Source organism: Crassostrea angulata, chromosome 7 (genome assembly GCF_025612915.1).
Source record: "Crassostrea angulata isolate pt1a10 chromosome 7, ASM2561291v2, whole genome shotgun sequence".
NCBI classification, from domain to species: Eukaryota; Metazoa; Mollusca; class Bivalvia; order Ostreida; family Ostreidae; genus Magallana; species Magallana angulata.
This window is the reverse complement of record NC_069117.1, coordinates 9,479,317-9,490,906: the sequence shown is the minus strand read 5'-3', so window position 1 is coordinate 9,490,906 and position 11,590 is coordinate 9,479,317. Positions and strand designations below refer to the sequence as shown.

General features: G+C 34.0%; 1 protein-coding gene across 2 annotated transcripts; it reads right to left on the bottom strand.

Moving 5' to 3' along the window:
* Positions 1-1,786: 1,786 nt before the first annotated feature.
* Positions 1,787-10,817, bottom strand: LOC128156437 (tubulin polyglutamylase TTLL11-like). Of its 2 annotated transcripts, none has more exons than XM_052818591.1 (8): positions 10,433-10,817; positions 9,972-10,074; positions 9,137-9,849; positions 8,737-8,945; positions 7,431-7,651; positions 6,808-7,063; positions 6,277-6,383; positions 1,787-2,282 (listed from the first exon to the last, which is right to left on the bottom strand). In XM_052818591.1, the coding sequence occupies exons 1-8, from the start codon at positions 10,568-10,570 to the stop codon at positions 2,143-2,145; spliced, it is 1,887 nt and encodes a 628-aa protein (XP_052674551.1). In that variant the 5' UTR covers positions 10,571-10,817; the 3' UTR covers positions 1,787-2,142. The 2 variants fall into 2 exon arrangements, with proteins under 2 accessions (XP_052674551.1, XP_052674550.1); XM_052818590.1 differs by having other exon boundaries at positions 6,808-7,066; positions 10,433-10,815.
* Between the last annotated feature and the right edge of the window lie 773 nt (positions 10,818-11,590).

Genomic DNA, 11,590 nt, shown 5'->3' with positions numbered 1-11,590 from the left:
CTTTTTATAAGAAGCAATAAAATATTATCAAAATCAAAAATGAGTTGTAATGAAAAAAAAAGACTTTATAACCAAATAGATAAACATTTATAGTCATGTGACGTTACACTAGCTTTGCCACTTTTTTCTGCACCCAAAAAAATCTAGCTGTATTTTCTGAAAAAGATTCGGCCTATACCGATATTCATCTGAAATATTTCTCTCCAGAAACAACGCACCTCTCTCAAGTCAATATTTACCGTTTGTTGATTAATAAATCGCGACAAACTTGGTCAGATACATGTACAAGTCCGACCATGCATAAAAAAGTTTCAATTAATGTAAATAACTGATGTAGAGCCCTTTGATACTGTGTGAAAATTTGATTTCACAGTGCGAAGATGTACAATGTATACAATATGGCAACAAACTTGTATAGATGCACATGACATAGGCGTCGGAAGCGGGGGGGGCTAGGGGGGGCTTAGCCCCCCCCCCACTTTTTTCGCAAATGTAGACCTAACCATTAGGCACATAGCATCATAGAAATATAGTTGTTCCTAAATTAACCTTGAAAGTTTGAGAAAGTTGGAGTAATAGGCCTACCCCCCCCCCCCCCTTGGATTAGGAAATTCACGATTTGGGTAGGTAAATTTTTTTTTGGATAGGTATTCTCCACCCCCCCCCCTACATACATTGTACGTATCATGTCTCAGTGGCGTCGGAAGCAAATTGAAAGGGGGGGGGGGGGGACTAGCCTTCTAAAAAATCTTCACAAGCCAAAAAATGGGGCTTTGGTTGTGGTTATGTATAACTTTGCAAAAAAAAGTATGTGTGCGGGGGGGGGGGGGGGGGGGGGGTGTCCGATCATACCATCAACTAACGGTACTAACAATCTTAAATTAAAACTAAACGTTCATGATGCGCATATATGCCAAAAAGATCATAATCATCATAACACCGGTATAGATGCGGTTTTTAATCAAATTATATTGATTACCGGTAACTTATTCATTGCTCGTGTTGATCCTGACGTTCCGGGGTGGGGTGGTTGGTTCCGTAAAAAGTAATTTTGTTGCCGGGGGGGGGGGGAGGGGGAGTGGGTGGTGAGTCTAAGATAGATTTTCGGAAACTTTACTATATGATTGTAATTAGGACCTGGGATCCGGACATTTTATACACGCATTTCATTCAACGCGCTTTTCAATATACCCGATAGTTTATATATTTATCACTGCTATATTGATTGGGTCAAATACTTGCGTTGAATAAACTGTCTTTAAAATTACTGAAAGCCGTGTCATTTCCTTTGTGTATCCATGCAGCTGGCTGATTTCATCCATTATTACCAGTTATCATTAACCATATTAAACCAATACCAGTAATTTACTTTTCAGTGATAAAAAGTAATGTATTTCATTGTAAATGTTGCACTGCAAAAAACTACAACTCCACACCAATTTCTTTCTTTTTTTTGTTTTTTGTTTTGTTTGCAATGACTACTTTGTGATGAAACAGACTAACTTAATTTTGCAACCCCAACTAGGCTATGTAAACAATCCTGAATCAATACAAGTCATCAAACAAGTACTGACATCTACCTGAGTACATGTACTAAGTTTATATATAATTTCAATTACTGTCAAAGATTTTTGTTAAAAATGTAGGAACTTAATTACTTTTTAAGCAATACATATTCTACAACTCTTCTCCATTTATTCAATTATTATTATTTGTGCAAGATAAACACTGTAACAATTTTTTACTTTTTCAAATAATTTAATTAAATAACAAAACAACAGAGACATACAGTGAGAGAAAGCTGTCAAACGATAGCACTTACACAGACAATTGTATTGTTTATTGGTCAACAGCTGTACAGCTCATGGACATATACAATTAATATACACATGTTACAATACATATACTGATCACTTGAAAAAAGGCAAGTTAAAACATGAAGTTTTCAGACAAACACACAGCCCAAAAGTTTCACAGTGTTACAGCAATGCAGCTGAGAGAGAGAGAGAGAGAGAGAGAAAACTCAACCTTAAAAGTTTGTACATATCACAATTTTTTTAAAGCAAATGTCTTGAGGTTTGGTGAGTTGCTCTGAATTAACAAATATTGTCTCTGTGCATGCAGATCTTCACAATGTGTCCTCTAGTCCTCATTTTCTCTCAGACAAAGATGGGACTCGCAGTGACCCACAAAGTTCTCCAACATTTCCAGCTTAGTTGCAGCAGGAAAACAGATTTTTGATATTTCAAAGCAAGCATCAAGGAAGGCTTGGAAAGATAGGGCTACAAAACACATGAATAAATAGAATACATTGTAAATTTTAGTGATTTGACAATATCACACCTCACAGCCTACTCAATATTCAGGGTCATGAACCCTGGGGAGTATTCATTATTGTCCCCAAGAGAGACAACTCTTGAAAACGTGCATTAACTATAGTCCGTTTCTTAATCTTATTAAAATAAATAAATTGAGAAAAGTTTTCAAAGTATTTTAATTATAAATAATACATATAACAATGAGTAAAAGGCATGAAAAAGGCATGAAAGAAGTACATTTATTTATCAAATATAGTAGGCTGGTACATGTACCTGGTGAATATTAAATGTATATTGCTTGTAGGTACATGTATAAATCTACACAACTACATTCAATTAATACACTGTGTTATGTAAACTGAAAAAAAAAATACACAGGTTGTAAGAGATCTTTTTTAAAATGAATTTTCTTAAAATGAAAAATAAATTAATGAAATTGCATATATCATTCTAAAAAAAATCATAATACTAATTTTGAAAGTCAAATACTGAGTTAAATGAAAGATAAAGAATTAAATATTCTTTGTTTTAAAAACAAAGTGCGAGTCTTGTTATTATTTACATCTGTGTTTTATTGGTGTAAGTTTCATTCATATGTTGCTTTTTTCTATTAATAATTTCATTTATGATCACATCGAATCAGTATGGTAATTTCATACTTTATATTATTTGTAAACAAACATAAGACTCGAGCTTTGTTTACATAACAATAAATTCTTACCTCTGTATCTCTCTTATAACTTGACTTCTAACATTCAAATTATGGTCAATTATTCAAAATGTGCAAGTAAATCATTTTATGCATAAATGTCCAAGTCCTTTTAAAAAAAAACTTGTACAAAATAGTAAGGCTAAATTCCAATTTTAAAAAAATAGCTGTTTCCAAAAATGTTACATGTATATGAATATGTTATATAAAAACATATGTTAGATGGATGGGTAGGAAAAATACAAATTAAGTGCACTCGATAAAAAGTTTGCTGGTATTCATCATGTGAACACAATTCATCCAGTAACATTTAAAGTTATGCAACATAAATTAGAATGTTATGAATGATGTGTATAGAACAAATTCTTCTGTGGTTGGCTCCATAAAAAGGCAGAATAAGGTTCCATTCTAATCCTCATGCATTCCATTCAAGAAATATTCATTAATGTCATGGTCTGGAAATTAAAATAGAATAAACATAAAGTGTTAAGAGAATTACATGTAATGTTTGCAAACATTGTGCACTCATCAAATACTTACATGTATATATTCAATGACGTTATTTATAGAATGTGCAATTACTAACAATGTAATCTTTTCTATTGTTATACTTTCATGTTAAATACTGAAATCTGATTGGTTAAGACGCAGTTCATAATCCGTTCTATTACCCTCAGCATTAGCAACGCACTTAGCAACGGGTAACATTACAAATTGCTACATGCGCGAAAATTATGCACGTACGGTTCGCTGTAGAATTTACGTTATTCCTATATAATAGCGCAGTAAAATTTTCTTAAAAATTAAGACATTCAGTATAACAAAATAAATAGTGCCTGTTTGGGAGGATAACGGTTGAAATTGACACCCTTCGAAAACCATTGTCAACCTCCGCTTCGCGTCGGTTGACAATGGTTTTCTCGGGGTGTCAATTTCGACTGTTACCCTCCCAAACAGGCACTATATATATAATATTGTACATACATGTATTACATCATTTTGCCACTAATTTTAAACCCAGCTGACAGTTTCTTTTTGTTATATATACAGCGTCAAAAGATAGTTGCATCATGTGCATGTACTTTCAGTAATTTTAAAAGCCATAAAAACATTTCAGTACTACAAAACACTTTAAATTTGTCAAATGATTTTACAAATGAAATATGTACTAATATACCAGTAAGTCACAAGTGATATATACTTTTTAAAGCAGTACAATGTATCACTTATATGACAACATCAGGAAACCTGGCTCAATCAATTCTGCACACACATGATAAATGTAATGAATGTGTAACTTCAATGGTGTAACTTCAAAGATATTTAGATATCCAGTGGACAGAAAGATATTAAATATATTGAACAAAGATCAAAGTCATAAACACTTATGTAACACTTATGTAACATATGATTGTCTGTATGAGTTTCAACTATCAACATTTTATGTACACCAAAATATGATTGCGTCAATAACAAAAACTAATCTGAAAAACATATTTCCAGCATAAGAAATTCATGGGATTTCTGCAAATCCCATTATCTCAGAGAGTGTAAAACACATCTCTTAAAGTTTATAATATTTTCAAACTCCTGGTATTCCTTTCAGAGGTTCCCACCCCTTAAAATACAGATAATCAAGCAGATTTGCAACAAGATGCCCATATAAACCTTTGAAATTCCCTTTTAAACAAGATATTGTAGCTATTAGATGACTTTGCTTGGCTTTTAATCAGCTTAAACCAAATATATCTACATATGGAAAACAAGTTGTAAGTTTATTACATGACAAAGAAGTACCTTCTGGGCTTCAGCAGACTTGACTGGGTCATTAGCAATATCAAATTGACAATATTTTCTATATTCCTGATCTTCAGATCATCTGGAAGCCGCAGGTAAATCTGTATATTAGAAGAAAAAAGATACACTAGCTATCATTACAAAGCTAAATGCTGTCATTATCAAAACAAAAGGGTGTGTCCTAGATTACACTTTATTATGGGCACATGCAGTATCTGAGACATTGTCAAAACATTACCATGATAATTACAGCTATAACAACTCATTAAGTGGGAAATGACATATAACTATCAAATTTGTTATGGTTTTCATACTCTCTCTCTCTCTCTGAGTCTATCTCTCTCTCTCATACTCTCTCTCTCTCTCTCTGAGTCTATCTCTCTCTCATACTCTTAATTACATAACAAATTCAGACCCTTGATTCATAAACACTCTCATCGTTAATAGATAAATAAGACATAAAGTTAACAGTTTGAATGAGATACAGATATCAAAACCACATGTACAGTGTACATTGTACGTGTCGAGGAAATTCTGTATGGAAATGACCGAAAGCATGATTGACACAAACTCAATATTGTAGGAAAAACATACAATATTTTTTTAACGTATGCTACGTAACAATATGTGTAAAAACTGACTATAATACACCTGCATACACATTTCATACTAAAACATGTATTTCAAGTCACATTTCACAACGACCATTAATTATCGACATTTTTGTAACATGTGTACTATACTTAATGCATTGTAGGCTTTTAAAAGAGTTTTTGAGTAGTTTAACAATGTAAGTAAGTATGTTCCTACCGAGGAATGACTACTCCTTAGCACGCTTTAGATTGTTGACAAAATCGAGGATTGCTGTTCAGACTGTTTCATGCTGAACAAAATTTAACGAGATAAGGCTAATCACCCCAAACTTCGACTTCACATTAATAAACAATTGTTCTGCAACTTTAAATAATTTAAAAGCTTGCCAATATAAGAAACAAAAACTTTTACTTACTTTTTCCATTTAAACTCCTCTCTCGATTTTCACGAGTATGAGACTGGTCACGTTAAAATCCCGAGATATACGAAGTTTTGACTTTCTCGGGGTTTTTCATTCTTTTGTGAATATAAAAACCAGAAAGGTTCCGATTATGCTAATAAGGCTGTGAGGTGTGAATATACACAGTAATGAAAACATACATTTACAGCTGTTTTAATCTATATACATTTAAAACACAAATTAATTAAAGATTCATGTAAAACATTTGATTGATTCATTGACTTTTAATCAGTCCATACACTTTGTACAAAGTCCAACTGATCCTTAAATTATTAGCAAGTTGCCTTTTTCCTATAACTCAGCAGTGCCAATAATCTGTATATTTCAAATAATGGCTATCGATAATACTTAATTTCATATATTTTAATATATTATGTCATACAAATATGAGAACCTACTTAATCCGGACAGGTCTGGGTTCATGTTATCCCAGCGTCTCTGTAAATCTAGGTACATAATGTCCACTGAAGCACTCGTCAATCCTTTCTTGCCAAACTCACATTTCCTATTCACAAAAATCAGTAAGAGGAAGATTCAAATGTATTAGTCATTAAAATCAAAATGTTTTGGTTATTTTACAATTTACAATGAAATATTTAATTTCAAATAATATGTAAACTAATAAATACAGGCAATCTACATCTTGTTGGTCCATTTGGTTGTAAGGTGTTATCCTATTTTCAATTTTCATGAAAGGTAAAAGTGCATGGGAATAGAGAGCAAAATATATAGTTTGATATCTTTGCTATGTTACTGGACAAAATCAATATGGAATCATCATGGCTGATGGTTAAGTGTAGGTATGACAAGTATTAGAATCTTAAGCTTAAGTTTTGATGTAAGATAAATATGGTTCAATGTCAACCTTCACCATAGCATGATAAGCAATCCTGCAAGACATTTGGTTTTCTATGTCAAGTGATGCTAACCTGATGAAAGTCCTGAAGGAGGAGGAACTCATGCCTGCCGACTTCCTGACCCCCAGGCTGTTCATGTACAGCTTGGCCACTCTCCCCAGAATATGGAACTGGTCACACTCTTCCTGATATGGGTCTGGATACAGCTGCTTTAGACAACTCTCCTCCAAATGAGCTTCTTCATGATCACCATCCGGATTGTGCAGATCCCCCTCTTGGATCTGGAGTTTGTGGTCACTATCTGGAGGAACAGTTTCAAATTTCTCTTCTTCTGTGCAATGAAAATAAGTTTTTTGGATTTATATATAAGGAAAATGAAGACTGATGCTGTTGCTGCCCCTCCCCTTTCTTTACTTGTAGTACAGGTACATTCAAGTCTCTTACAACTGAACATATATTTAATCGAGATATTCATATTTTTTTGAAACAGAGAGGCAATAATATATAAGTTACATAACAATCAGTAAGGGAATACCGATAAATAAGAAACATGTTTGCACCAGTTTATAGCATTTCGATAATATTACATTTTCAAAATCATCAATATTTTTTATCAGAAAATGCAACAGAATATAATTAACTCTTGTTTGGAACCTTTGTGTCCTAAGAAAATGGCTTTTAAATGTAACACAAACCCATTTCATTGGTTGCGGAATCTAAATCCATGTGTACATGTAACTCTGACATCTGTTGATTGACCTCCTCATCCTCCTCCTCCTCCTCGACATTCTCCTCGCCTCCATCCTCGTACATCTGGACACAGGTGGTGACATCAGATGATGTCCGTGACAGCACAGACTCATTGCAAGACATCAACCTCTTCAGATGAATCAGCCTCTTCCTTCTCTTTTTTTCACTGTGGAGTGAATAATAATGTTATATCTTACTATAAACTGTTTATTTTAGAAATTAACATAGTGCGCAGAATTTTACCATCGTGATTTTCGGCATGGAAGTCGCCCCTATAGAGTTTTATTTTTTGGCAAAGTAAGAACTTGGTAAATCAATGCGCACAAAGTAAAATGCTGAATTATACTGCCGATTTTACCAATTTTTTCCGGAAATTGTAATTCCGCCGGAGAATTTCACGTAAAAAAAATCACCTTCGAGGCAATCTCGGCAAAATTTTATTCTATATTTAAATAATACATATATTAAATATATATTTACGGTACAATTTATTTTTCAAGAGTGCAGTTAATTTTTTGGTAAATTTGATGGCGTAATATCACATCAACTGAATCAAGTTCTTTCCATTGGAATCATTAAACTCTCAAAATATCAATAAGAGTCATTCACAGTTTGTTAAATACTGGTACACGTTATGTCATATACCCTGTAATGTATCTTGTCTTAAAGATAAACTTATACCTGTAGTCAATTAATCTAAAGGCAGCAAGAAGGATATTAAAGCACACTTTCACTATTGTAATTGTAAAATACTATGGAAGTTAGGGTACAAAGCTTTAAGGAATTCACTAATAATTCATATTCAAGTTTGATATGGAGAAAACTTAAATTAAAAAAATACTGTTTTTGTTCCACATATCATTTTCAAATAAAAAATAAGGAATCATTCTTTGAGTATTATGTGGTGATAATTTCGGTCGGGGCGTGATCAAATCCAATAAAGCCCGAATGGCTTTATGATCGATAGATTTGATCATCCCCCAACCGAAATTATCACCTCATAATATTCAAAGGATGATTCTTTATTACTTATATTAATATAATTTTAAGCCAACGTACGATTAAATATTTAAATATAAATAAGCAAACCCCGCTGGTGCCTCAATTTGGCGTCATTTGTAGTTATGGGTTATATAGTACAAAATCGATACATAGTGTTATCACAGGCAAAGACACTTGAAAATGTAAATATATGGAGATAATGACTTTTTTAACACAGTTCCTTGCAAATTGTTTATACATCACACATACCAGTGTTTGCGTTTGTTAGGGGACAGCACCAGCAATATAGTATCTCTCACAAGAGGGAACTTCACTTCCTCATCTTTGGGGCTGCGGACATATTTTGGGACCCCTGGGCTGACCTCCACCTCACTATCCATAGAGAGGCTTGGGCTACTATTGACCTCCAGAAGGATGGGCTTCAGATCATCCATAAGGAGGATGTCAAAGCCAAGAATCTGTCAAATAAAAAATGGAACTTTGCAAATGAACTTCTTTAAAGAAAATGTTTTAAATTGAACAAGGAGACAAATAACTGTTTTTTTAACCATATTTTTGACCGGTTCTTATCTAGAAAACTTCATCAACCTGTTGATTTAGTGTATCAGATATTATGCAGCACCCTTTATAAGTAAAGCAGCTAACAAACCTGAAAAAAAGATGGTCCTGTTTTTCCAGGTGTGATGGTTTTATGCACGACCACTTTCACTTCCGGCACAATGGCCATGATGGTTTTGCACACTACTAGTTCAATATTCTCCCACACTTCTCTGCTGTCCTGGCCATCCATATCTATCCTTCTCATCACACTACTAAGAGTCCTTTTGCTCCCTTCATCTTCTTCCTCTGAGTGACAAAAGTCTTTGCTTCTTTTATTCAGAGAATAGTTGGTCAAATGCATGAAAGACTCGTGAATATTTTTCTTTGTTGGACGTTTATATGGCACTGTTGAAAATCTTGCCAGTCCCTCTTTGCAGATGTGAAATTCTAATGGTTCCAAACTTTTCAAAACAACATAGATTCGGAAATCAAACTTGAAGTCATCAATAAGATAAACATTAGACACATATTCTTGAGCCACATGACAAGTGCCCCTTTTGGAAGGGTACGAGGAAATGTAATCCTTGGGTTCTTTAAGCAGAAAGATGCCTTCCCCACTTGACCCCCCATATGGTTTAACAATGTAAGTTTGTTTGAATTTCCTTTTCTTTGCATTTTTTACTTCAGCCTCTTTACAGAAATCTTCATACTGGGCAGGTAGGTACCAGGTGCGAGGGTAGAAGTCATAATCGTCGGGGTACAGGTCTCTCATGATGTCAAGACATCTTGACAATGTCATCTTAGAGCAGACCTCCACCATACCTAAATTAAAATCCCCACATTCATTGTTACATGTACATCAACAGTCATTAAACAAAAAATATGCTTTAATTCTTTTCCATTACTTTTCTAGTAAAATTTACATGTATCAAATCAATAAAAACCTGGGAATTTGTTGACTCTTCCCCCCATTGGAGCATGGTTATCATTGTAGTGAAACTCATTCCAGTATATGTCACAACCCAACTCTTTCCTTCCCAAGGGAAACTGAAAAGTCAAGGAAACTAATTAATTTACAATTATTTATTTATAAGTAAAAATTCCCCCCAAGGATGCGCACAATTTAGTACTTTGAAGTGGCTGTACAGTAGACATTGTATTTTAAAAGATCATGATAACATATTGCATTCAACTATAAAGCTGCAATTTTTCATGAACATATCTCTGACATCAAGATTCTTTTATCCACATGCTACATAAATCATGTATATTAATAAAAAGGTTAAATGCTTTTAATTACTACAAAATATTACCTTCAATACATCTTATCCCTATCCAATCAATCAGTACTATCTTAAGATTACAATTAAAGTTAAATTTATACACTCAGTTGAGCAACACATACCTCGACCAGCCCCAGCTCTTTCACACACAGCCTGACAACATCGGCGTTAGACTTGGCTTTTGACGTGTCAATTGTCACGGCGTGTTTGGATACATGTCTCTTCATAAACCTCGTCCGCTCTCGTCTTGGACTGCTCATCTTACAGATTCAGATTACCTTACAACCAAACTGTTTCTTCAGGTTTTTCATATGGCGCAATATCTATATATATACTGCCCTTGTATAGACGTTTAAAAACATGTTGTTGTAGATCTTACGAAGCGTGAGACATCTAATCTATCTATAATGAAGTGACCTGTTCACCTTTACGTGTTATTAATATTATTTACTGGCATTCGATCAAGCACCTGTTCCGCCATTTGACGCTAAACCATAACAACGGCTTTCGAAAAGAGAGATCACTCGAATTACAAAATAAGAGGCCCAGGAACCACAATGCTCACCATAACATGTCACTACAGTCGGTAAAATTCGCAATATTGCAATACTATCGTCTGTCCTTGATACCATACAGGCACATAACATCGTTTTTAAAAAGGGGGAGGGGCAATTCCGTAACAATTCAATTTGCTACATCTAAATGTTTGCTGCGAGAAAAAAGTGTGTGTGTGTGTGTGGGGGGGGGGGGGGGGGGGTATTAAATATATATTAAATATTTTGCGACCCCCAAAATGAAATATTTTTTCTCAGCTGGCACAGACAGGTTTCCTTATCAATTTGAATCAAAGGTGGGAGAATATTATCAGTACCAGTATAACAAATGCATTTTCACTGTATGATCAATAAAACTGTCTTCTATCTCCAAGGGGCAAAATAAAATCACTGTGACATTATAGTTGAGCTGGGTCTTTTTCCTCGACATCTTAACCATGCACTCAGCCTCAACCAATTTATGTCTCTTTACATGAAGACTTAACAAAACATTTTATTTTTTCTCCATTACATGCTCAATAACACCCCCTCCAATCTTCACACCCATGAAATTCTGATCACTTTTTGGTAAAGAATTCCTTGTAAATCATATTTTTAACCTATTTTAAACATTGACGGCACAAAAGGGTGCATTGGCCAATTTGATCTTCTCTTCTTTAAAGATGTTACACAATCAATTTTGTTTTTATTGAAGTAGTTTATATGAGAAAAAAATAAAAATTGTAT

Excerpts from the sequence above, each read along its gene's own strand:
- LOC128156437 (XM_052818590.1), bottom strand. The coding sequence starts at position 10,570 with ATGAGCAGTCCAAGACGAGAGCGGACGAGGTTTATGAAGAGACATGTA. Across the intron at positions 9,850-9,971 it reads AAGAGTCAACAAATTCCCAG|GTATGGTGGAGGTCTGCTCT; the intron begins GTTTTTATTGAT and ends ATTTTAATTTAG. Across the intron at positions 7,652-8,736 it reads CCTAACAAACGCAAACACTG|TGAAAAAAAGAGAAGGAAGA; the intron begins GTATGTGTGATG and ends TTCACTCCACAG.